The sequence below is a fragment of the Crocuta crocuta genome, unplaced genomic scaffold (genome assembly GCF_008692635.1).
Source record: "Crocuta crocuta isolate KB4526 unplaced genomic scaffold, BGI_CrCroc_1.0 scaffold102, whole genome shotgun sequence".
Classification (NCBI taxonomy): Eukaryota; Metazoa; Chordata; class Mammalia; order Carnivora; family Hyaenidae; genus Crocuta; species Crocuta crocuta.
Window position 1 is genome coordinate 12,144,730 of NW_027530019.1, and position 27,106 is coordinate 12,171,835.

General features: G+C 40.1%; 2 protein-coding genes across 6 annotated transcripts in view; one reads left to right on the forward strand and one right to left on the reverse strand.

The window, feature by feature from the left end:
* The window catches only part of CHP1 (calcineurin like EF-hand protein 1), a 49,712-nt gene extending 48,374 nt beyond the window's left edge, over positions 1–1,338 (reverse strand). The window contains exon 1 of the mRNA XM_077764654.1: positions 1,039–1,338. Coding sequence (XP_077620780.1) covers positions 1,039–1,105 — 67 coding nt within the window. The 5' untranslated portion in view covers positions 1,106–1,338. The remainder of the gene's footprint in view (positions 1–1,038) is intronic.
* Positions 1,339–1,579: 241 nt separating this feature from the next.
* Positions 1,580–27,106, forward strand: part of EXD1 (exonuclease 3'-5' domain containing 1) — a 31,706-nt gene continuing 6,179 nt past the window's right edge. For 2 of the 5 annotated variants that reach the window (XM_077764649.1, XM_077764652.1), the window contains exons 1-9: positions 1,763–1,831; positions 2,954–3,139; positions 9,410–9,478; positions 12,683–12,740; positions 13,047–13,174; positions 16,421–16,479; positions 19,634–19,720; positions 23,161–23,265; positions 23,349–23,429. In XM_077764649.1, coding sequence (XP_077620775.1) covers positions 3,007–3,139; positions 9,410–9,478; positions 12,683–12,740; positions 13,047–13,174; positions 16,421–16,479; positions 19,634–19,720; positions 23,161–23,265; positions 23,349–23,429 — 720 coding nt within the window. In that variant the 5' untranslated portion in view covers positions 1,763–1,831; positions 2,954–3,006. Of the gene's footprint in view, positions 1,630–1,762; positions 1,832–2,953; positions 3,140–9,409; positions 9,479–12,682; positions 12,741–13,046; positions 13,175–16,420; positions 16,480–19,633; positions 19,721–23,160; positions 23,266–23,348; positions 23,430–27,106 lie in introns of those variants that run through there. The other 3 variants (XM_077764651.1, XM_077764650.1, XM_077764653.1) reach the window with 3 other exon arrangements.

Here is a 27,106-nt window from a genome sequence, read left to right on the forward strand (position 1 = left end):
TTATGGAGAAAATATTCTATGCATTATCAAAGGCTATACAAAAATGTGTGGGGCGCCTGGGCGGCCCAGTCAGTTAAGTGTCCAACTCTTAGTTTTGGCTGAAGTCATGATGTAATGGTTCGTGGGTTCAAGCTCCATGTCAGGTTCTGCGCTGGCAGTGTGGAGCCTGCTTGGGATTCTCTCTCTCTCTCTCTCTCTCTCAAAATAAATAAATAAACATTTTTTTAAAAAATGTGTGATGGTGTTACACAGAGCTTCTGAATTCCCAAAGCCCTGTTGCCCCTACGTTCAGGTTAATGAGGAAGAGACTGGACTATAAAAAATCAGTTCCTAGTACAAATTTGCACTGAGATTTTGGAGCACATCCAATTTCCATAGCGACTGCATAGAGCACACCAGCACTGTAGGAATCAATATATCTGAAATTAGAACAAGCATCCTCCGTGTAAGTAAAAAACTGAGGTCACAGTATCAGTGCTTTTTTCTCCACAGGTTCATAATGAAAGAAGTCGCACATTCTCAGGTCTCCTATCAGTAGGTCATGTCTTCCAAAGCCTTGCTAAACGATCTTGCTTTCAGGATTTATTTTTACAGTTGTGGCAGAAATTTATTTGTGATTTCTCACAGTCGACAGCGGTTTTTAGTACTTGCCCAGAACCGTCACAGGAACGGATTATGTTTTCTACAGGATCCATCCAGGGCTCCTGAATTCGAGGTTGGTGCAAGGAAAGATAAAGCAAAGCAGTCCAGGGGCTCTCATGAGCATAGGAAAGAGAAAAGGGCAGTGTCTATGCTCTGAGAGTGATCGGGACTCCCCGTCTTGAGAGGAAAGGACAGCCCCACAGGAGCCCGAGCCCCGCTCTGAGTAGCCGTGTTCTTACGGCTCTAGCCCTCGGTCACAAAGCTCCAGCGCTGGAGGCTGCCCAGGACCCTGACAATCTCTGGGAACCCCAGCTCCAAACCTCAACGACAGCCGTCCTACGTTCTGAGACCACCCTGAGGCGCCCAGCCACGTTCCCACCCCCTACCCGAACTCACAGCCAGTCTCCTTCTTGATCTCCTCGAGCTCTTCGTCCCGCAGTAACGTGGAAGCCCGAGACCCCATCACCGAGCCGGGAGCTCCTCTGGGAGCAGGGGCGCCAAAAGCAACAGCGGCGGCGAGAGGGAGGGAGCGAAGGGAGAAAGGCCCAGGGGTCAAGAAACGAGAGGGCAGTGTTCTTACTGCGGACCAGGGAGGGAACCCAGAGGTGGCGAGTGGAGGAGGGCGGTCCGAGGACCAACCAATTAGAAGCGAGACTGCACCCGGCGCAGAAGCCGACGTTGACGCTTTTAGCTCCAGCCCCCGAATGAATCAGCCGAGCGCAAGGCCGGGTATTCCAAAGGACGGACCACGCCCCCCGGAAGCATGATGCTACCGGCCTTAAAAAGGCAATGCCACCCTGGCTCTAGCGACCGCAATTAAAAGGGCAACGTCATCGATCTACAGGTTTACAACAAACGAACCTGAAGCAGGCAGCATAGCCAACCGTTTCTCACAGAGCTCAAAAAGTGGAAATCCCACCCACAGGTGGCAGGGACTGCGGAGAGAAACGAAAACATAGGCAAAACGTCTCCTGGGGCAACGCTAGGGTGTGTCTCTTGGGAACTGCATGCTGGGAGTTGCACCTACTTCTTTTTTCTGGAGGCTCTCCCTCCTCCTGACCGCTGGGGACGCTCGGGAGGCAGCCTCAGGGTCGTGTGCCGATTGGCTCCTTGAGAAACTGCCGGCACCTGTGGTTGCGTCCAGCTGGCGTCCGGTCCTCGGTGCGGGTGTTCAGCGCCGAGTACTTAGGTTTGTTTTCCGCACTATTTCTTGATAACTGCCAACGCCGGCCTGAAACTCTCCAAGAGTTCTTCCTTAAAAACAGTCCTTTTTTAGTTCAAGACTGAAGCTCGAGAAAGTCACCATTTGGCTGAAATTGAGGCAGGATTTCCCAAACTTACCTTCAGGGGAAAAAAAAGGAACCTAACGGCAGACAAGATTGCATTATCAGCGTATGGCCCGCTATTTATTTCAAGTTTCTTATTTTTCCTTAAAAATGAGGAATTTTCTATTTTATTTTTATGATACTGTTTTCTTGAAAACGTTTAAGCCGCCCGGTAAATTAGTACACCCACTCCGGTGACCAGTTCATTTCCTGGGGCTTCAATGCCTTTTCACCCCCTCTCCACCCTTTGAGTGTTGCTTTGTAACAGAACCTCTTTGAGATACGGAAGAGCCAAATTCTGACCACTGTCACTTAGTTACCTAAACTACTTTTAAGCTTTACCTAAAGTTCTGGCAACTTAGCATGAAGTCAAGGTTCTAGTCTTGCTGAGTAGTTTTCATGATTCACTTGCCCTTGTCTGATGTAGTGTTGTCTCTCTTCAATGGCAGTTTGATTGGTCATGCATAATATTGTAGTAGTTCTAAGTCATTTACGCTTTGCTTAGTAAAACTACCAAATTCTGGAAATGTTACTAATGTAGAAGAGGCCAGGAGAAGTTAGATCCCAGATATTTCTGGGTGAGCAGTTTATGGCAGCATATATTGGCAAGTATTTTGCCAATATGGTTTTTTTTTCCATTTGTTTTTTAAGGGTGGGTTGGTTGGTTGGTTGGTGTTAAAAAGATATATGTGTGCCATTTAAAAGCCTCTAAATGTTGTGCTTGTTCCGTTTAATTAAAGAATGAAAGGTAGTATTACCTCATTGTATAGACCAAGAACCCAAACCTTCCTTGCCTAAAGTTTTGTGGTTTTCACTTTCCCATGTATAAATTAGAGTTGGTCCTTGCAATGGTCCTTTTCCCGTTATTCTAAAAAGATGAGTGAGCAAAACTGAATTACTCTTGTGTTTTCCAGGTATGGGAAAAGGGGAGATAACCTCATTCCGCCAAAATGTTTTTAAAATCATAGATCTCTTTTATTTTCAAGTAGTTGGACATTTGAAGAAGATTATTTGAAGACTGCTTTTGGAATCAAATAGCATGGACCCCAGCAGTGACTACCATTTCCTCAATCAGATTTTGTGGAGAAGGGTGAAACTAACATTGGTTTGTGGCATCTTTGAGGGAGTACTCCAGCATGTGGACCCTAACAAGATTGTTGTCCTGAAGAAAGGTCTCATTTTATTTTTCATTATCTTCTGCTTTTAAAGAGATTAATGGCTAAGTTTGGGTGATGGCTCTGAGCTTCATTAGCAACTGGGAGGGAGGCATTCCTATTCTAGGGAAGACATAGGAGGAAGATTAGAATGCTATTTTCCCTGACAGAAAACATGGCTGTATATGCTGGCTTGTCTCTACTTCTCTACTTTTATTGATTTCCATGATAGTGGAAATTTTCATTGTGTAGATTTTTTTCATTGGGTACTTTTTAATTTCTTCCATATACATCTTGAAATTAAAAATCATCACACTATTAGAATTCCTTTTGGCTTCAACAGAAAAATTCACAAAGATAAAGATAGAATTACTTGTGGCTTCAGCAGACAATTCACAAATTATTTTTTCTCACGCAAAAACAAGTGCAGAAATAGGCTGCTGAGGAACAGTGCAGTGGCTCAAAGATGTCAGCAGGGACCAGGTGCCTTGTGCTTTTGCCACCTCAGTCATCATTGTCATCATCATGGTAACAAGGTAGCCTCTCTACCTCCCAGCTTCAATTCTGTTCATTTTAAGGGGTGCAACTCAGAAACAGCCAAGTGGAAGAGATGCATAGGCAAAACTATGTGGGAAGGGGCACAGAGTTTCCATGCCCTTTCTGCATGTACCACCCCTTAGTTCCTATGTTGAACTTGAAGCTCTAATATATAGTTTTTACTCAGCTAGGATATTGCATTGCTGGGGTAGTTGTTTACCTGATAGAAGTTTCAAGTTCACAATTGAAGTCTGTATAGATGGCATTTGAAGGTTAATGTTATTCTTAACCCATATTATAAGTTAAAATAGACCTTTGTGGATTAGGGTGGGACTCTACCAGAGTTTTGCAATATAGTAACTGATTCAGTAATCATGTTTGTTAATTTTGTTTTTTTTTTAAACTTATTTTAAGTAGGCTGCATACCTAACATGGAGCTTCTATCATGACCACGAGAGCGAGAGTTGCATGCTTTTCTGGCTTACCTAGCCAGGTGCCCCTTAGTAATCATTTATTGATAGTTTTATATTGCAGGTACTATGACAGGTACCAGGGATATAGATAAGGGTTACATGGTCACTTTGCTCAAAAAGCTTAGTCTAGTAAGGAGACAGATAAGCAGGTAGAAAGCTATAATGCAGTGGGATATCCTCTTCTGATAGAGGTATGCACAAGATGCCATGGAAACACAAAAGGTGCCGTTAATTTTTTAAGTTAACTTATTTATTTTGAGAGAGTAAGACCTGTGTGTGTGGGAGGGGCAGAGAGAGAGGGAGAGAGAGAACCTAAGCAGGTTCATGGTGTCCTCACAGATCCCAATGCAGAGCTTGCACCCACAAACTGTGAGATCATGACCTCAGCTAATATAAAGAGTCAGATGCCCAACCGACTAAGCCACCCAGGTGCCACAAAGCTTCAGTTTATTTAGATCTGGGAGTGGTAGGGTTAGGATAGCAGGGAAGGTGTCCCAAAGGTGAGTAGGATTTAACTGGATAGGAAAAGAGTGTAAGGTGTTTTAAGCCAGTCATTGTCAAACTTTAGCTGTGTATCAGAAACACCTGGAAAAGTTGTTAAAACATAGATTCATGGGCCCCCCCTCCAAGAGATTCTGATTCTTAAGGTCTAAGGTGGGGGCTAAGAATTTGCATTTCTAACAAGTTTCCTGGTGATGCTGAAGCTCAATTGGGGAACCAGACTTTGAGAGAACCATAGTTTTATGCAGAAATAGCAGCATGTACAAGAAATGTAGAGACATGAAAACTTGGTGCGTTCACTAAGTGAATTTCAGTATGAGGATGTGGTGAGACTTAAGGCTGGAGAAGTAGACATGGGACTGATCAGAAGCCCTTAACATTATATAATATTTGGACACTTCTGAAAGCAATGAGGAACAATTTGAAGGACCTTTTTTTTTTTTTTAATTTTAAGTAGGCTCTAAGCCCAACATGGGGCCTAAACTCACAACCCTAAGGTCAAGAATGGCATGCTCTACTGACCGAGCCAGCAAGGTACCCCGTAGTTTGAAAGATTTTCAAGCGAGAGGCATCTAAGTTTTCTGGCTTGTTGCCTGAAATTTTTAATGCTATGTTAGGAACCATGCTCAGCTGCTAGAAACAAATTCAATCCAGTGGCTCAAACCAGGAGTTTATTCTCGTATATAAAAGAAGACAGGCATCCCAGGGCTACTGTGACTCTCCCCACAGTTGAGGGAGATTCAGATTTTTCATCTTTCTACTCTGCCATCTTTAGCCCATAGCTTCAAACCTCAAGTTCATGTGATGGCTGGTAGAAGTTACAGGAGGAAAAGGACATAGTGGTAGGGCAGTGTTCTTCCCAGCTGAGTCAGTTCCCTTAAAGAGAGATGCCCTGGAGGTCCAAGAAACCACTACTGTCTGTAGGAATACTAAGCAGTTTGCTAGCCTGAATAAATGTCATTGAATGGACAACAGTCAAGATATGCCACATACTGTTCGAGCCCCGCGTCGGGCTCTGTGCTGACTGCCAGCTCGGAGCCTGGAGCCTGTTTCAGAGTCTGTGACTCCCTCTCTCTCTGACCCTCCCCTGCTCACACTGTCTCTCTCTCTCTCTCCCCTAGAAATAAAAAAAAAAAAAAAGATATGCCACATACTTGTTCAATAAAGCATTCAGTCTAGATGAAATATAAACTTTAATTATGCAGTCTTTAATTATACAGATTTTATATAGTTGACATATAAGTTAGGTATATGCTTTTTTTAGTTAACACAATAACAAGCATTTGCTGGTATTATTTGAAACTCCAATTTAATGGCTAAACATTTTAAAGTATAGCTTTGTTTTTTTAATTTTTTAATATGTATTTTTGAGAAGCAGTGAGAGACAGAGCACAAGGAAGGGAGGGAAGAGAGAGTGGGAGACACAGAATCTGAAGCAGGCTCCAGGCTCTAAGCTGTCAGCAGAGCCCGACACAGGGCTCGAACCCACAGACGGTGAGATCATGACCTGAGCCGAAGTCAGATGTTCAACAGACTGAGCCACCCAGGCGCCCCTTAAAGCATAGTTTTTAAAAATTTTATTATAGGGGCACCTGGGTAGCTTAGTTTGTTAAGCATCTGATTTTGGCTCAGGTCACTATCTCGTGGTTTGTGAGTTCAGGCCCTGCTGTGGGCTCTGTGCTGGCAGTGCAGAGCGTGTTTGGGATTCTGTCTCCCTCTCTCGTTGCCCTGTACAAACATTCTCTCTCTCTCTCTCTCTCTCTCTGTCTCACTCTCTTTCTGTCTCAAAGAGAAATATTTTTTAAAAATTAAAATAAAAATATTTAGTATATTTTATAATTATAAAATAAAACTTATTTGCATATTATATAATTATACATTATTATAGCACAGTATAAATTAGAATTTAATATTTGTCACTGTATATATTAACTAATATGTATATATAGATATACATAATAAACGTATACATGTATTACATATATCTATATGTGTATATATAGATATATATACCCATTTTATTTCACTTGTTAAAAAATTTTATTTCTCTTTTTTTTTAGCATTTAAAAAATGTTTTATTTATTTCTGAAAGAGAGAGAGAGCGTGAACAGGGAAGGGTCAGAGAGAGAGGGAGACACAGAATCTGAAACAGACTCCAGGCTCTGAGCTGGCTGTCAGCACAGGGCCCAACACAGGTCCTGAACCCACGCACTGCAAGATCATGACCTGAGCCGAAGCTGGACGCTTAACTGACAGCCACCCAGGTGCCCCTACCCATTTTTTTTTAAGTAGGCTTCTCGCCCAGCATGGTGCCCAATGTGGGGCTTGAACTCACAACCTGAGGATGCTTACCGACTAAGCCATCCAGGTGCCCCAGTATTTGTTATAATTATTTTCTTAGGAATAGTTCCTACAAGTGAAACTACTAGGTGAAAACTATAGATATTTTAAACATTTTTGATGCATATTTCCAAATAGTTTTTCAAAAGTGTTGTGACTTTCTACTACTAGCTATGTGTGAATGATACTCAGTAAATAATCTAACATTGGATTTTTTAAAAATGCAGATGTGTATCTTTCCTAAATTTTTGCTACTTCTATAGGTAAAAAGCAATATTTCATTTTGGCATGTTTATAAAATACTCCTAAAGAAGTTGAACATATTTCTTGACACTTGTTTACTAGTTTTATGTACTATTTGAACAAAGCAGGGAGTATTTTCACTATGATAGCAGTTTGACAGAAGGATTGAAGTAAGGAGAAACTACAGGCAGAGAGCATAGACAGGGAACTATTTTGACAATCAAGGGACCCAATAAAGGGGAAATGATGGTGGTCAGAGCTAAGGTTCAGCAAGGAAAGGAAAAGAGAGAGACAGATTCTAGACATTCATAAGAGATGGGATAAGTAACCTGATAATCAATTAGATAATTAAAGAGCAATGGAAAATGACTCCTACATTTATGACTCAGAAGATTATGTGTATAGTACTATTTTTAATTGATAGAAATGGGAAGAGCAAGTTTGTTATACTGGGAGAAGATAATGATTTCAGTTTGAGAATCTTACAATAAGTCTGCTAGGAAATGTGAGTGGAACTGAAAGAAATAACCCATGCTATAGAAATAGTGGATGTTGGGGGTGCCTGGCTGGCTCAACTGGAAGAGTAGGCAACTCTTAATCTTGGGGTCATGCGTTTGAGCCTCACATTAGGTATAGAGATTACTTAAATAATTTTTTTAAAAAATGGCGTCAGGATGTCAGAGGTGGTAAAGGCAGGTAGAAAGATTGGGAGGAGCAAACAAGGGAGACAGTGTAACATGGGTTAGGAGTTGCATATTAAAATATAAAATAACTGAGGCCCAGGTTTGAATCTTGACTGTCTTTTCTTAGCAATGTGACCTTAAATAAAAAAAAGTTATTCAACTTTTCTGAGTCTCACATTCTTCCGTAACAGAGAGAATGAGATGCCTCTCTGACTATGTTACTGGAGAGTTAAATGTGGGCAAAAATTAGCTTGGGTGCCTAGCTCAGTGTGCTCAGTATAGTAGCTCTAGGAAATTAATAGGAAAAGAACTAAACTTGAAGTATGTCCTGTAAGCCAAAGAAGAAAAGGGAGAACAGTATTGTCAAAGGATACATGGGAGACAAGGGTGATATGACTATAAACTTTTTTTTTTTATTTGAAAAATAGATGGTTGGTGATTTTTGACCTCAGTAAGAATATATTCAGTAGAATAGTGAGGGTGAAACTCAAATTATTTTGGATTGCTGAGCGATATGGAAATATCCCGCTGCTGGGAGCACTTCCATCTAGAAAAGTAACACCAGGGATGTCTGGGTGGTTCAGTCAGTTAAGCATCCAACTTTGGCTCAGGTCATGATGTCATTTGGGTTTGAGCCCCACATCAGGTTCTGTGGTGACAACTCGGAGCCTGTAGCCTGCTTCAGATTCTGTATCTCCTTCTCTCTCTGCCCCTCCCCAAATTGTGCTCGTGGTCTCTCACTCTCTTCCAAAAATAAACATTAAAAAATTTTTAGAAAAGTCATGCCATTTTCTAGACAAGACATCTAAACTTCTTCTAGCTCACTTGCCTACTCACATAATAGCCCTGTATTTGGGCTAGGATTAGGATTATTGTCCTTAACAGTACTTGGGAGCATGTAGCATGACATGAAACAGGGTGTGGACTCTAGAAGTAGTCAACTGCCTTAAAATTTTATCTAGAATTAGGAGTAAAAAAATCAACAGAAATATAATAAATAGTCCTTAGCCTCAAGGGCCTTAGAATAATTTGGGGGAGAAGTTTAAATTCACTCTTACCACTGCCCTTTAAGTTCCTCTTGGACCATTCTAGAGTTCCCTCTGTTCCTTTTTTTTTTTTTTTTAGGTTTATTTATTTATTTTGAGAGAAACAGTGTTAGTGGAGGAAGGACAGAGAGAGGAGAGAGAAAATTCCAAGCTGGCTCCGTGCTGCCAAGTGCGGAGCCCAACACAGGGCTTGAAGTCACCAACTATGAGATCATGACCTGAGCCAAAGCCAAGCGTCGGTTGCTTAAGCGACTGAGCCACCCAGGTGCCCTCAATCTATTCTTTGCACTACTTGTTTCAAGGCTGTAGCTTTCTAATGTATTATTGACTCTTCATTTCTTGGGGGAAAATAATTTGAGGATTTTAATAAAATTCAGATATAGCACTTTTGAGATGCATTATTCTCTTAAAATTTTAGGAAATTATTATTTTTTTAATAACTAAATGAATCATTTTCTGTAACAGTGAAGAATGTGGAGACTGGTCGAAGTGTTCCAGGAGTGAAGATGTTTTTTGGGCACGAGATTGTGAACGGTGAGAGGTGCATGTTCCCTGAGTGCAGGGATTGGGATTTGGAGTGGTAGTAAAGTCACAGCTCTACCTCATTCCAATATTTAAAAAAGTACGAGGTGTTATATTGCCTTTAATATTACATTTATGAACTTCTAAAGTTGGTGGTTGAGAATTGACCTTCATCTTACTTTTTCTTTGGGTTCTATGAGCAGAACAGTCTTAGAGAATTTTAGTCATCTTAATTTTACAATGTGAGGAATGCTAGTGCTCATTACTAGAGACTCAGCCAGCAGGCAGTTAGGAATCTGAACGGAAAGTTTCAGGTAAGTCCCTTATCTGAAACCTGGGGACCAAGTGTTTCAGAATTTAGAATTCTGCATTTTTGGAAACCCTAACACAGACTATATACTGTTTAATATTAACATCCCAAGCGGGGCTAGAAATAACTCTGTAATAAAACATATTTCTACAGGGAAACTGCAGATAATCCTCCTAAATGGAATAAAATAGGAATATAAATAGTATGTCAGCTCAGATTTTACTGCCAAAAGAGTTACAATTTTTGGTTTTCAGAGATTTTTGGATTTTGGAATTGCAGGAAACAGCTCTCTTTTTTGTGAAGTTTTTTTTTTTAATTTTTTTTTAATGTTTTATTTATTTCTAGGAGAGAGAGAGAGAGACAGCGTGAGCAGGGGAGGGTCAGAGAGAGAGGGAGTCACAGACTCTGAAACAGGCTCCAGGCTCTGAGCTGGCTGTCAGCACAGAGCCCGACACGGGGCTGGAACCCACGAACTGCGAGATCATGACCTAAGCGAAAGTCGGACGCTTAACCGACTAAGCCACCCAGGCGCCCCTGGGTATTTTTTGTTTTGTTTTGTGTTTTGTTTTGTTTTGCAGCTCTGTCCTTCATTTCTACCAGTAAAAGCCATTTCGCGAAAGTAGGTCTGCTTGTTTGCCAAAAAAAGAGTAGATGTGGAAGCTCTTGTGGTCAGTGTGCTTCCAAAAAGCCAAATAGGATAAGAGAAGAGGGGAGCAAGAACTGTTCTCCCTTTCAAGAAGTCTAAAACAGGAAGCCTTCCAAGGAGGAATAAAGATCAGTGTGGGTGACAGAGTAGGGAGAACGGGAGATCCAGGACCTTGTGGAGCTGTTCATTTTTTACCAGTGGAGCAGATATGAGGAAAGGAAAGAACTCCTGTAGATGACAGATTACTGTTTGAAAGATTACTTTGTTTTGTGAGAGTAGAGTTGAGAGAGAGATGAAAGTCTCACCAAATTAATGACTGCCAATCTAGACCTGCTTTGAGGCAGACATGTCTAGCCAGCTATCTAACTGTCCTTTTCTCACTGAGTATGCTACTATAAACACTCTCTGTCCCTTGAACATCTTTTTGTAATGGCTGTCATGGTGGTGGTAGTAGTAAGATTCTTTCTAAAAAAAAAAAAAAAAAGATTTTAAATAATCTCTATACCTAATATGGGGCTCAGACTTAAAACCCTGAGATCAAGAATCACATGTTAACAACTGAGCCAGCCAGGTGTCGCATAGTGGGATTCTTTTTTTTTTTAGTTCATTGTTTATTTTGAGAGAGAGAGAGAGAGCAGAATCCCTAGCAGGCTCTGCACTGTCAGTGCAGAGGACTTGGGGCTCAATCTGTGAGATCATTACTGAGCCAAAGTAAGAGTCAGATGCTTAACCGACTAAGCCACCCAGGTGCCACTATATAGTGGGATTCCTAATTGTATTCTAACTATTAGCCTTTCCACTGGGTCAAAGCTCTGGACTGGAACAAAGCTAGGCTGTGGATGGGTTTGCAATAGAGCCAAAGGAATCACTACTACTATCTCCCTAACTCAAGAGAAGGCTAACCACTGACGAGCTTTGTGAACTGTACACATGATTCATCTCTTCCTAAATTCTTTCTCAAGACTTGGCCTTTGTTCATAATTTTTAAGTTCAGAGGACAGGCTTCTCCTTCTTTTCTCTGTGGTTCAATTAGCCATGGATTGAGACTTTTTCCACTCTCCCTGAAAAGCACTTTGAGTAAGAATTATTAAAATGAAGAATAGGGGCGCCTGGGTGGCTTAGTCGGTTAAGCGACCGACTTTCGCTTAGGTCATGATCTCACGGTTCGAGGGTTCGAGCCCCGCGTCNTTTGCAAGGGCCCCCAGGTGGCTAAGTCGGTTGAGCATCCTACTTTGGTTCAGGTCATGATCTCACAGCTCGTGAGTTCGAGACCCAGTTCAGGTTCTGTGCAGAGTGCTCAGAGCCTGGAGCCTGGTTCAGATTCTGTGTCTGCCTCTCTCTCTGCCTGTCCGCTGCTCATGCTCTATCTCTCAAAAATAAATAAACATTAAAATTTTTAAAAATAAATTTAAATAAAATGAAGAATAATAATTGACTTGTCAATGTTTTTAGTGACTTTCACTTTCTCTGCCCCATACTCAACACATCTAAATAGTGCAGGAGAAGGAGACATTTGGAACATAGTGGCCCCTTAGTGTATTTTCTGTGACTAGAACCTATGTATACTTAATTGGCTCTAGAATGCCATTAATTATAAAGTGCACTATTACTTTTCGAATCCTAAGAAAAACTGCCAATTAAACTGTCATGTGCACTTATTATAAATCACATCTGATTTCAGAGCTATTTAAAATGTACATCTTAGATTCAATAATGTACAATATTGCCTGTACTGTTAGGTTAAAAATAAGTTGTTTGAGAATCTGAGGAACATTTCATATTTTTTTGGTGATTTCTAGTCTAGCTTTTATTGCTTTTCCTGTCACTGAACTATTAATGCAGCAGTCTGTGAGAGTGAAAGGGCCAGATCTGTGAATGATTTGAGAGAAAACACGCAAAGAGTACACAGTGTGAGGGAAGATGCATCAATGGTGGGAATGAATAGGAAAGAAAATGTGTCTCTGGAACCAATCTGTATGATGACGAAGGTGCCCTGGAACAAAAAGGTAAAGGGAAAATGTACAGTGCTTTCTACTCCTTCTAAATGACCAAAGAAGCTAGGTAGGTAGAGACATAATATTAGGCATCCTCAGTGCTTTGGATAGGCTTTTCTGCTCTACTTATTACTGGCTGATGAAGGCCTCTGTGGACTAACATTTCATTTCCAATTACTGTTTGTGATACATCATTAAACTGTGGGTGGAAGGGGAGTGGTTCATTGCTTTCAAACTCTGTTGGAAACCATTTGGTTATTTTACAGTGGAAATGCTGGATGAAGTGGAACAAGGTGCAGAGAGAGAAAAGGCATCTTCTGTTAGGTATGATGGAGTAATTTTCTTAATTGTGATTTTATCCAAATGTATACTTTACGGTAGAATGCCTTATCTCTAATTCATGATCTATGTAATTCCCCAAGTGGCCTAAGGTAATAGAAAAGAAAAGAAATACATGGATATTTTCTTCCATCTTTAGAAGGTGTCTTTAAATCAGTGTAAAAGCAGTGGATGAGAGTATCCTCCATGAAATGCGGTCCAGATTCTCCACCATTGGTGTGTTGCAAAATCTGTGTAGGGCATCAGCAACAAAGAACACGTTCACCTGAGTGTTGGTTTTTGTAAACATAGTCTAAATACAGAAAGAACCAGGATGGATAAAATGAAAGGTGAAGATCTAAACATATGTGAGCCTCCTTCTCCTACCCCTGAGTTACCAACCACCTCTCTGCTGAACAACCTCAAGTATAGCCCATTAGGTAAGTAGTGGGGCTCTAAATTGTCTAGTCTCACTTTATCATGGTTCAGAACTCTTTAGAGTTGGCATAACTCTGAGTCTAGGTTCTGTATGGAATGCTCAGCAAGGCCATTGCTTCTAGGCTCTGAATTAAGATAGACTATTGTGATTCATTCATTTATTTAATATATGAGGGTGCATTATATTCCAGACATTGAGGATACTGAAGTGTAGTATCTCTGCCCTCGTTGAGCTCCGATATAGGAAAGAGACACTAAATAAGATAAATGAGTATAACATATAGTATGCTAGTGCAAACTGCTAAGGAGAAAAAAAGAAAAAGAAAAAGAAGAAATGTGTGAGGAGGGTAGTTTTACAATTTTAGGATGTTTAGGACAGACCTCACTGAAATGGTGACATTTGAGCAAAGGCCCGAGGAGATGAGGGGTTGAGCTGTGTGTACCTGAGGGAAATGTTATTTAGGCAGAAAAAAGAAGGAATACAAAGGCCTGAGCTAGGAACGTGCCAGGATCTTGAAGGAATAGCAAGATCAGTGTAGTTGGAGCAAGGAGAAAGATAATAGATGAAGTTGGGTAGGCCTATCATGGTGGTCATTGTAGATCATTGAAGAGACTTGAGCTTCTACTCTGGAGTGAGAAAAAAAGCTATTGGAAGATTCTTGGTTTTATCATTTCTCTAATGACTAAGGATGTTAAGGATCTTTTCATGTCCTTATTTCCCATCTGAATATCTTTGGTGAAATGTCTATTCATATCTTTTGTACATTTTCTTATTGGGTTTTATTATTATTCAGTGTTGGGAGTTCTTTGTATATTCTGGATATAAATCTTCCCTCAAATATGTGCTTTACAAATACTCCTGCAAGTGTGTGGTTAGTCTTTTTATTCTCTTGAAGTATCTCTCAAAGAGCAGACATTTTAAGTTTTGATAAAGTACAATTTATTCATTTTTTTACTTTATGGATTGTACTTTTGATATCATATCTAAGAAATTTTTTCCTAACTCAGTCACAGAGATTTTCTCCTATATTTTCTTCTAGAGGCTTCATGATTTCAGCCTATGTTCAGGTCTAGGACCCATTTTTAGTTAATTTTTGTACACGATGTGAAGTATGGATCAGCGTTTGTTGTTTTGTTTTGTTTTGTTGTTGGATATAGATACCCAATTGTTCCAGTACTCTTTTTTTGAAAAGACTGTTATTTTCTCCGATTACCTTTGCACCTTTGTCAAAAATTAATTTTCTATATATGTGTAGGTTTATTTCTGGACACCATATTCTGTTACATCTATTTTTCTGTCTTTACACCAATACCAGACTGTTTTTGTTTTGTTTACTGTTGATTGATGATAGATCTTAAAATCAGGTAGTGTTAGTTCTCCAACTTCGTTCTTCTTCAAAGTTGTTTTGGCTCTTCTATGTTCTTTGCATTTCCCTGTGAATTTTAGAATCAGGTTGCCAATTTCTGCTAACATAAGAAAAAAAACCTTTGAAATTTTTACTGGGCTTACAATGAAATGAATAGATCAGTTTGGGAATATTGGCATCTTAACAAAATTGAGTATTCCAGTCTCTTAACCCAGTATATGCATCCTTGAGATCTTTAATTTCTCAGCATTGTTTTGTAGTTCTCAGTTATAACTCTTACACATCTTTTGTTGTATTTATTCCTAAGCTTCCATATTTTACATTGTTATAAATGGCATTAAAAAACTATTACTTCCCATTGGATAGTATTGGGCAGAAGAGTAACATGATCAGACTTCTATTTTAATAAAATTACTCTGGATGCTAGATAGATACTGAGAGGAGGACAAAAGTAAAAGCATGAATACCTGTTAGGCTACTGAAATAATTTTGAGATGAGTTGATATGGTGGCTTGGACCATAGTGGTACTGGCATCTTAAAAAGTAGTGGAATTCTGGATGTATGTTGAGGCGTAGCCAACACAGTGTACTGGCATAATAGGTGGGGATGTGAGAGAAAGAGGGGAATCGAGGGTGACTTCAAGGGTTTCGGTCTGAGCAGCCTGGAGCATGGAATATGATTTAACTGAGATGAGAACCATGCTGGGTGGAACAGGTTTGGGGATATTATTAAGAGTTTTGGTCCATTGAAGTCTGAATGTAAGCCTAAGGAGGAGGAGAAAGGTCTGACATGGAGATACAAATGCAAGAGTTAGCCCATAGATTATATTAAAAGCCTCGAGACTAGATGAGATCACCAGGAGAATGAGTATGGATAGGGACAAAGAGGTGTGTGGACTGTCAAATGTAACTCCAAAGTTTTAGAGGTTGGAGATGAAGAGAAACTGTATATTATGTTATACCTTTAATTATTTAAATGACATGATTTAGAAACGTAAGTAAGGACACAGAGAAATCCAAAAGTGTGGACTATGGTCCATCTCCAGGACTGACTTATTTTAAACCATTATTTTTTTTAAGTTTATTTATTTTCAGAGAGAGAGAGAGAGCGCACAAGCAGGGTAGGGGCAGAGAGAGATGGAGAGAGAAAGAATCCCGAACAGGCTCCATGCTGTCAGTGCAGAGCCCACCATGCGGCTTGAACCCACAAACTGTGAGATCATGACCTGAGCCAAAATCAAGAGTTGGTTGCTTCACTAACTGAGCCACCCAGTTTAGGCACTCCTAAACTGTTATTATTATTATTTTTTTAATGAACATCCTTTTAAAAAGGGCATGTCTAGGGGTACCTGGGTGGCTCAGTCGGTTAAACATCTGACTTTGGCTCAGGTCATGATCTCGTGGTTTGTGAGTTCAAGCCCTGCATCTGGCTTTGTGCTGACAGCTCAGAGCCTGGAGGCTGCTTCAGATTCTCTGTCTCTCTGTCTCTGTGTGTCTCTCTGTCTTTTTCTCTGTTCCTCCCCCACTCACACTCTGTATCTCTCTTTCTCTCAGAAATAAAGATATTTAAAAAATGGTTTTAAAAAAGGGCATGTCTTGAAATATTTATGACATAAGTCTACGATGAGGGAAACATTACTAGATTTTCACAGGAAATGATTAAATAATCTAATTCATTAGATTATGATTGGTGGGACTTTTGTTTTTCCTCATTGAGAACATTAGACCTTTGAGTTGCAATAGAGGAGGAATTTATGCAATAGAGGAAGAATTTATGAGTAATATTTGTGAGAAATAATTTCATATATTTATGAAATTAGTGGCAGGGCTATTCTATTGACAGGGAAGACAAATATACCTATTACCATCATTCTCCTGCAGAGGAAGAGGAGGTGACATACACAGTCATTGATCAGTTCCAGCAGAAGTTTGGTGCTGCAGTAAGTATTGCCCTTAATCATTCCTAGTATTGTCTACATGTAGGTATCAAGTTTATGTCTTATAGATTTCTCTCTTATTATAAGACCACTGATATTTTCCTAATAATTCAACAAAATATTTGAGTGTCTGCTATATGCCAGATATTGTTCTGAGGTTTGGAGTAAATAATAAGGACAAAGTCCCAGCCATCAAGGAGTTTACATTTTATTTATTTATTTATTTTTAAATGTTTTATTTATTTCTGAGAGAGAGAGAGAGACAGACAGCATGGGCAGGGGAGGGTCAGAGAGGGAGATACGGAATCAGAAGCAGGTTCCAGGCTTTGAGCTAGCTGTCAGCACAGAGCCCAATGCGGGGTTCGAATCCACAAACTGTGAGATCATGACCTGTGCCGAAGTTGGATGCTTAACCGACTGAGCTACCCAGACACCCCAAGAAGTTTACATTTTAATGCAAGAAAATAAACAATTGTATATCAGCCGGTGAGAAGTGCTATGGAGAAAAATGGGCGTGCCTTCCCAGTCCCCCAGCCCTTGGCGACTTTTCTGCCTCTATGGATTTGCCTGTTTAGGACATTTTGTATAAATGGGATCATAAAATATGAGGTCATTCATGACTGGCTTTTGCTTAGCATATTTTCATGTTGATCTATTTTATAGCATGTATCAATGTTTCACTTATTTCCATTGCCAAATAATATTCTTTTATATGGATATACCATATATTACTTATCCTTTCACCATTTAAGTTCTTTCTACTTTTTGGCTATTATGAATAATACTGCTGTGAACATTCATGTAGAAGTTTTAGTTTGCACATATATTTTCTTTTCTCTGGGACAGATACTTACAAGTGTAATTGCTGAGTCATCTAGTAACTATGTTTAACTTTTTGAGAATTGGCCATTGTTTTCCAAAGATGCTATACCAGTTCACATTCCTGGATATGAAGGTGCCAATTTCTCCACTTTCTTACCAAAACTTGTTGTTATCTGTCATTTTGATTATAGCCATCTTAGTGGTGTGAAGTGGTATCTCATTGTGGTTTTGATTTACATTTCCCTGATGGCTAATAATGTTGAACATTTTTCATGTGCTTATTGGATGTTTATATATCTTCTTTGGAGAAATGTCTATTCCCTTGCCCATTTTTTTAAGTAGGCTCCATGCTCAACTTGGGGCTTAAACTCATGACCCTGAAATCAAGAGTCACATGCTTTATCAACTGAGCCAGCCAGGTGCCCCTCCTTTGCCCATTTTTTAACTGAGTTATAAGAATTCTTTATCAACAGATTCTTCAAAGGGTCAAATGATAACAACAACAAAAATTGAGGTAAGAACCTGGAAATTTGAAGAGATAGTTGGAAACTCTTGTCAATAGAGAAATAAAGCTTTTGTTTTCCAAATTCTACAGGCTTCTTGCTTTTGGTTGAGGATGGAACTGAAGTTCAGTCCCTTTTGTTCATCATTGATGGAAGATACTCAATGCAGATCACTCTGTGCTCTCTAGAGGAAGATATTGTGCTAGTGAAAGTTACCATGCCCTTCTATTCTTGAGTAATTTACCTATCTGTAAATATGGGGAGAATCTTGTATCATGTAGATGTTTTTATAGATTATGGATGAAGGTTTTAGAATTGTACAATGTTTTGAAATAGGATAAGATTATAGATAATTGAAGGATCAGCATGTGTTCCTGGAATGCCATGACATCAGTTTTGAGTCACTTAATGAATCTAAGACTTTGAGGGACCTATTGAGTTCTTGTGTCTCTCATTCTGAACAGTATATACTCTGAGATTTAGCCACAACCTAAGTTCCCTTCACATACAGTAAATTGCCCTATGTTAGGGCAGTGTTCTTTGCATGAGGAATCTGGTCATAAAGATAGAAATCTTTTGGGGGTTCCTGAGTGATTCAGTTGGTTAAATGACCAACTCTTGATTTCCGCTCAGGTCACAATCTCATGGTTTGGGAGATTGAGCCCTACGTTGGGCTCTGTGCTGTCAGCGTAGAGCCTGCTCAGGATTCTCTCTCCCTCTCTCTCTGGCCCTCCCCTGCTCACGCTGTCTCTCTCTCTCTCCTAGAAATAAATAAACATTTTTTAAAAGATAGAATTCTTGGGGCGCCTGGGTGGCTTAGTCGGTTAAGCGTCCGACTTTCGCTTGGGTCATGATCTCGCGGTTCGTGGTTTTCGAGCCCCGCATCGGGCTTTGTGCTAACTGCCAGCTCAGAGCCTGGAGCCTGTTTCAGAGTCTGTGACCCCCTCTCTCTCTGGCCCTCCCCTGCTCACGCTGTCTCTCTCTCTCTCCTAGAAATAAATAAACATAAAAAAAAAAAAATTAAAAAAAAATTCTTTTGCTGTAGCATCATGGGTAACAAAAGGTATCTGAGTTTTCAACTCTTAGCATTTAGGATATGAATGATTTATTTTCCAGTTATGTAATAATTTTGCAAAAACTAAAAAGAGGATTAGAAATGTTCAGTGTTGGGATGCCTGGGTCGCTCAGTCGGTTAAGCGTCTGACTTCAGCTCAGGTCATGATCTCACAGCTCTTGAGTTCGAGCCCCGAGTAGGAATCTGTGCTGACAGCTCAGAGCCTGGAACCTGCTTCAGATTCTGTGTCTCCCTCTTTCTCTGCCCCTCACTTGGTCTCTCTCTTAAAAATAAATAAACATTAAACAAAATTTTTAAATAAAAATAAGAAGGGCACCTGGGTGGCTCATTTGGTTAAGCGGCAGAGTTCAGCCTAGGTCATGATCTCGCCATTCCCGAGTTCGAGCCCTGCATCAGGCTGTGTGCTAACAGCTCAGAGCCTGGAGCCTGTTTCAGATTCTGTGTCTCCCTTTCTCTCTCTGTCTCTTCCCCACTCACACTCTGTATTTCTCAAAAATAAACATTAAAAAAAATTAAAAAAAAAAAGAAATGTTCAATGGTTGTGTGTGTGCGCGCGCGCGTGTGCGCGTGCGCGCGTGCATGTATGCCTGAGAGAGAGAGTGAGAGGGAGAAGCAGACTTGTGTTTTGGATTAATCAAATTTTGTAAGTTTAAAAAAATATTATCCACTTTGTTAATTGCTAGCCATTTTACTTGTACTATTCATATCATAATTGCAACATTTATTCCCGGGAGATTTTCTTCCTTTTTCTCACCAGATGCTCCACATCAAGAAGCAGAGTGTCCTGAGTGTGGCAACAGAAGGTGCTAATGTGTGTCGTCATGGGAAGCTGTGTTGGCTTCAGGTAAAAGATACTTTAAACTTTTTATTTTGAAATAATTGTGGATTCACTGGCAAATTGATTTTAATTGTCTTCTTTTAATACATCTTTAAAAATTTTTTAAATGTTTATTTATTTTTCACAGAGAGAGACAGAGTGTCAGTGGGGGAGGGGCAAAGAGAGAGGGAGACATAGAATCTGAAGCAGGCTCCAGGCTCTGAGCTGTCAGCACAGAGACCAATGCAGGGCTAGAACTCACGGATCGTGAGATCATGACCTGAACCAAAGTTGGAGGCTTAACCAACTGAGCCACACTGGCGCCCCTTAATTGTCTTCTTTATGTCACCTCATTGTCACTGTCCTATAGCTTGTTTGGAATGTCTTTCACTCTTCTAGTACTGAATTTATTCTTTTCAAAAAGAAAGATGGGCGCCTGGGTGGTTCAGTCGGTTGAGCATCCAACTCTTGATTTCAACTCAGGTCATGATCCCAGAATTGTAGGATCGAGCCCCGGGTTGGGCTCTGTACTCAGCAGAGCCCACTTGGGATTCTCTCTCTCCCTCCGTCCCTCCCCAGTCCTCCCCACCTCCCCGCATTCTCTGTCTCTAAAAATAAAAAAAATAAAAAAAAAAAAAAAAAGAAGAAGGATAGAGCTTCTGTCTTTTTATAGTTTCACTTTTATAATCTTCATTGCTCTGTTCATCAAGGCTCTGTTTGAGGTCTTCTTTCCCAGCTCTGTTCTCTCACCTTAGATCTTTGAAGAATTGCAGAGGTGGCAGGCTGGCTCAGTTAGTAGAGTGTACAATTCTTGATCTTGGGGCTGTGAATTTGAGCCCCATGTTGGGTGTAAAGATTACTTAAAAGCTTTAATTTAATTTAATTTTTAAAGTAATCTCTACACCCACTGTGGACTCTGTGGACTCAGCTTCCAACCCCAAGATCAAGATTTTCATGCTCTACCAGCTGAGCTATCCAGGCACCCCAAAAATAAAATCTTTAAAAACCCCACAAAGACACATGAACAATTTTCATTTTTCCTTCTGGTTGCTACCATTCCACAGCAGTATTCTGCCACATCATTTTCATTTGACTTTGGAGATGTCAGGTGAGGGTCCCCTTTATGTCAAAAGAAGTTTGTAGTGAGCCTTGAAAAGCTATACGTTGGGTTTTGGATCAAACTCGCTAGCATCAGTTTTGGTGGTTGGGGGGGGGNGAATGGTCTTCTATTCTTTGAGTCAGGATCTACCTCTACCTACTCAGAGTATATATTAGGGTTGGCTATCTGGACACTTCTCGGGGCTACATCAAGGTATGTATCTTAAATAATTCAATTCAAAATATGAAAAAAATTATGTGAGAACCTAGTCTCTTGTCATCATTTTATGGTGAAAAATCAGAAACCACTTAGTTAACAATAGGAGACATTACTGTAGATTTGATGGATCTTACGCAGCTGCCAAAAATTAATGACAATGTTGAAAAATGTTTCAAAAACTATGAATGGAAAACAGCAGGATATAGAATTGAATACACAGTCTCAGAACCATATACATTGCTTATGAAAACAGGAAAGGAGCAATGTATGGCGTGCATTGGTTCACTGAAGAAATGTCTCAGCCATCCATGCTTCTGATTCTGTTCTGTTCTAGTTGATGCATGTGTAATGGTGAATCCAGCATAATCTCTTCTCTCGCAGAGGTTATAGTCTAGCAGAGAATCATTCCTCAAACTTTTATAATGTGCCTTTTCAGTTTGTATAATTAAGGAAGTAGAGAAAATGCAGGGAGTCACAATTTTAGGTGTCATATTCTAGCAAATAACATGAAAGATCTGAGAATACCAAGTGGGCCTGGAAATTACAGCTGTATTAACAGCTCCTAAAATGACAAAGATGACATTAGTCTGTCATGTTGCTGGCTCTCTATACCTTATTTGGATCTTTCTTTGCCTCCTTTCACTGACTCAGTAGATTATCCAGCTATATAGTACTGCCTTTGTGACATTTATGATCATAAACAATCTGAAATTCTTATAATTGTATAAAATAGATCTAAAAAGCAACATTTCACATCCTACCATTTGTGCCAGTTTATTTGTTGCCTATTTAGAACTGCTGAAGAGTAATCTTTATCTTGTCTTATGAGTAATTTTTTTCATTTTTATTTATTTTGAGAGAGAGAGAGTGCATGCGTGCTTGTGGGAGGGAGGCACAGAAAGAGAGGGGCAGAGAAAATCCCACGCAGGCTCCTCACTGAGCTTGGAGCCTGATGTGGGCCTTGATCTCACGACAGCAAGATCACGACCTGAGCCAATATCAAGAGTCAGAGACAACCAACTGAGCCACCCACATGCCCTTCTTATGAGTAATTTCATGTAACACCTTTCACAACCATGCATATTATGGGACTCAGAGAAACATCATTTGGTGTTATTAACAATGAAATTCTGTTCATTCCCCTTCAACCTGTAATCCTTGGATTATTAAAATGCCATGGGTGAGAGAGAAAACATTAAATTTGAGATTGTAAAAAGCTAAAGGCTAAATCTACCAACTTGTTTGTTTCTGTCCTTTTGAAAAATCAGAGTGATAGTTTTTCTTAGATTAATTTAAACTTGTCTTCCCTAAGAATCACTGAGTGTTTATTGTTTACTATAAAAGTGACGATGTGAGGGGCGCCTGGGTGGCTCAGCCGGTTAAGCGTCCGACTTCGGCCCAGGTCATAATTTCATGGTTTGTGGGTTCGAGCCCCACGTTGGGCTCTGTGCTGACAGCTAGCTCAGAGCCTGGAGCCTGTTTCAGCTTCTGTGTTTCCCTGTCTCTCTGACCCTCCCCTGCTCACGCTGTCTCTCTCTCTCAGAAAAGAAAAAAAAAACCAAACATTAAAAAAATAAATAAATAAAAGTGACGATGTGAGGGGGCATCTGGGTAACTTAGTGAAGTGTCTGACTTCGGCTCAGGTCATAATCTCACAGTTCGGGAGTTCTAGTCCCACATCAGGCTCTGGGCTGACAGCTTGGAGCCTGAAGCCTGCTTTGGGATTCTGTGTCTCTCTCTGTCTCTGCCCTGACCCTGCTTGCATTCTCTTCTCTCTTTCTCTCCCAAATAAATAAATAAACAAACATAAAAAAAAAAAAGTGAGGATGTGAGGGGCGCCTGGGTGGTTCAGTCACTTGAGCATCTGATTCTTGATTTTGGCTGGGTTCATGATCTTATGGTTCATGGGTTTGAGTCCTGTGCTGGGCTCTACACTGGCAGTGAGGAGCCTGCTTGGGATTCTGTCTCTCTATACCTCGCTCTCTGTCCCTCCTCGATTTGCACCATCTCTGTCTCTCTCAAAATAAGTAAATAAAATTAAAAAAAAAAAGTGAGGATGTGAAATATTTTCTCACATGTCTTTCTTGATCCTCAGATCCCCTTCCTTAGTTCTTTTTTATCCTATGTGTGTCTGGATGGTCTCTTGTAGGTAGCTACAAATAGCCGAGTTTACTTATTTGACATTTTCCTTCTGGGAAGTCGTGCTTTCAACAATGGACTTCAAATGGTATTAGAAGACAAAAGAATTTTGAAGGTGAGTGTGTAAGCTGATTCCCCCTGCTAGTAACATTAGCAACCAGGTTCTAATTACTCTGTCTCTGTCTTCTGATTCCTTAGGTTATCCATGATTGTCGTTGGCTTTCTGATTGCCTCTCTCATCAATATGGAATTTTGCTGAATAATGTCTTTGACACACAGGTACCTGCAGGGAAACCATAGATTCAGTCCGGCTTATATAGCTTTGATAGAAAATAGGCCACATCTTTGATGAGAGATTGAGTTTTTGTATATGTGCCTCATTACTGTCCACTTGTTATGTAAGATGTCTGTAGAATAGGTGAGAACATTTGGTGAACTGTAAAAGCTACAGAAAATGACTTAAAATTATTTAGGATTTTTTTTTCCTTGTTTTGTACCAGAATTTGTCATAGAAGACTCTAGGACACCTGTATGGCTCAGTTGGTAAAGCATGTAACTCTTGATCTCAAAATCATGAGTTTGAATCCCATGCTGGGTGTAGAGATTACTTTATTAATAATAATAAAATCTCAAGATTTAAAAAAAAGCAAGCTCCATACTCTACAGCATTCAAGAACTCAAAGAACTCAGAAGTCATTCAGCAGTCTGACACAAATCACTTAGTGTGAGGTGAATAATCACATCTGTGCCTTTAGCACATAGGTATCAGGGCTAATGGCTAGTTAGCATGTAGCTCAGAGAAGCAGGTTGTCTTAGATATGCCCCAAAAAACTACTCTGCACAAAAATAGCCTGAATATATGTGGCTTTTCTCTGCTCTAAAAAAACTCTAGAGAAATGAGAAAATCAGTCTATACTAACTAGCTTTTAAAGCTGATGTGAGTTATTAGCTTGTCTGTGAGAATAGTAAAACCACTAGTTTTCATTATATTTTCTTTAGGTTTTTCTAGGTTTATGCCAGTTAAAGAGATATATTGAATACATAAGCCTGGTGCCTTTGGAGAGGAGTTAATATAATGAGTTAGCCAGTTATCTTTTTTTTTTAATGTTTATTTTTGAGATAGAGCGAGAGCACATGTGCCTGTGTGTGCTCGAGCAAGTAGGGGAGGTGCAGAGAGAAAGAGAGAGAGAGAATCCCAAGCAGGCTCTGCATTGTCATCGCAAAGCCCCGTGTGGGGCTTGAACTCAGAACTGGGAGGTCATGGCCTGAGCTGGAGTCAGACGCTTAACTGACTGAGCCTCCCAACCACCCATATTTTTAAAATTTTTTTAAAAATTAAAAAATTTTTATTTAGAGAGAGAGAGCTCACATGAGTGGGGGATGGGACAGAGGAAGAGAGAGAGAGAGAAAGAGAATGTTAAGCAGGCTCCATACTCAGCAGGGAGCCCAACACAGGGTTCAATCTCATGACCATGAGATCATGACCTGAGTCCAAATCAGGAGTCTTAAAAGCTCAATTTTAAGTTGTTAAATGTAGTTATGTTTGCTCTTTATGTATCTGCTCATAATGAACTTTATGCCACTTCTCTTGTTTACATGTTCCTTGAACCTTCTTTCAGGATCTTTCACTATATGGAGACTATTTCTAGATTACTCCACAATGTAAGAGATAGGGGTGCCTGGCTGGCTCAATCAGTTAAACGTCCAACTTTGGCTCAGGTCATGATCTCCTGGTTTGTGACTTTGAGCCCCCTGTCAGGCTCTCTGCTTTCGGCCCACTTTGGATCCTGTTTCCTTCTCTCTCTGCCCCTCCTTCCCACTTTCTCTCTTCCAAAAATAAATACATATATTTATAAAAAGATTCTCTACCTCTGCCCCTTGCCTGCTTGTGTGCACACATGTGTGTGAATGTGTGCATGCTCTCTTTTAAAAATATTTAAGGGGCACCTGGGTGGCTCAGTTGGTTGAGTCTTGCATCTAGCATCTGAGTCTTGATTTTGGCTCAGGTCATGATCTCACAGCTTGTGGATTTGAGCCCCTCGTCGGACTCTGTGCTGGCAGCGTGGAGTCTCTGTTTGGGATTCTCTCTCTGTCTCTATCCCTTCCCTGTTTGTACATGCTCTCTCTCTCTAAAAAATAAATAAATATTTTTAAAAAATAAAAAATAAAAAAAAACTTCTTAAAAAATGAAGGGTGCCTCGGTGGCTTAGTCAGTGATGAGTATGACTCCTGGTTTTGGCTCATAATGTCATAGTTCATGAGTTCAAGCCCTCATCTGGCTCTATGCTGACAGCGAGGAGCTTGCTTGGGATTCTCTGTCTCCCTCTGTCTCTGTCCCTCCCCTCCTCATTCTCCTCCCCTCCTCATTCTCCTTCCCTCTCTCAAATAAATAAAGTCAAAAAAAATTTTTTTAAATGTAAGAGAATTTTTCATTGTTCTCCTGAGGGCATTATATTAGGCTTCTTCTTCTTTTTTGTGGTTATTTATTTTTGAGAAAGAGATCACAAGTGTGAGAGGGCAGAGAGAGAGGAAGACACAGAATCCAAAGCAGGCTCCAGGCTCTGAGCTGTCAGCACATTAGGCTTTTTGATTAAATCCCATGTGGAGACATTGCCATATCTTTCCATATTTTCTTTTCATATTTCCATAGTATAAGAAGCAGGAATTCAGAATTTTTCTAATTTTTCCCTTTAACACAATGTATTAATTTCCTATTGCTTTTGTAACAACCCACCACAAATTGAGTAGCTTAAAACAAGATAAATTTACTTTCTTACAGTTCTGGAGGTCTGCAGTCTCAAATCATTTTCACTAAACTAACATCAAGATGTCAGCAGGGTTGGTTTCTTTTGAAGGCTCTGAGGGTAGTCTCTTTCTCTGCCTTTTCAGCTGTCATCTGTATTCTGTGGCTTGTGGTTCCTACCATCTTTGGAGTGCACCAATGCAACCTCTGCTTCCATCACCGATCACCTTCTCCAGTGACTGGAGTCAAATCTCTCTGCACCTCCTCTTATTATTACATTTAGGGCCCACCCGTACAATTCAAGACAACCTCCCTACCTCAATATCCTTACCTTTATCACTCATACAAAGTCATTTTGCCATAGAAGATAACATTGACAGATTCTGGGAGTTAGCATGTAGATGTCTCTGGGGGCTATTAGTTAGCCTGCCACACATAGATTAAATAACTCATCCAATTCTTAATTTTTTAAAAAAATCTTATTATTTTTAAGTAATCTTTACACCCAACATGGGGCTTGAATTCACAACCCCGAAATCGAGAGTCGTCGCATGCTCTACCAACTAAGCCAGTCAGGTGTCCTTCCATTTCTTAATTTTATTAGCTTTCCTTACCAAAACTTTGCCAGATTTGCTGATAAGTAATACAAATACTTCTTGAAATTTATTTTCCTTTCCCCATGTCTCAAGGTAATAGAGTAATAGATAGCTGTAAGGCAGACAAATAAAAGGAGTAGAAGACAAAGTAGACAAGGATACATTAAAGTTTTTTTCCTCCTAATTTTTAAGAATAAGTTGACTGAGGGGTGCCTGGGTGGCTCAGTTGGTTAAGAGTCTGACTTCGGCTCAGGTCATGATCACAAAACTTGTGAGTTCAAACCCTGTCAGCTGTGCTGACAGCTCAGAGCCTGGAGCCTGTTTCTGATTCTGTGTCTCCCTCTCTCTCTGCCCCTCCCCCACTTGTGCTCTGTCTCTCTCCCTCTCAAAAATAAAGAAAACCTTAAAAAATAAAAAATAAGTTAAAAAAATAGTAAGTTGACTGAACATCTTTTCTGTTGGCATTATCTATCATGTGGGTCTTTGGGGAAAATGGTATTTAATGACATTTTCTAAATATATTTCTATTTCTGCCATGAGATAGCTCTCTATAAATATTCTATATTCTACAGACAAGTCTTTTTTTTTTTTTTTTTTTTTTGCACAGGAGGCCAGTG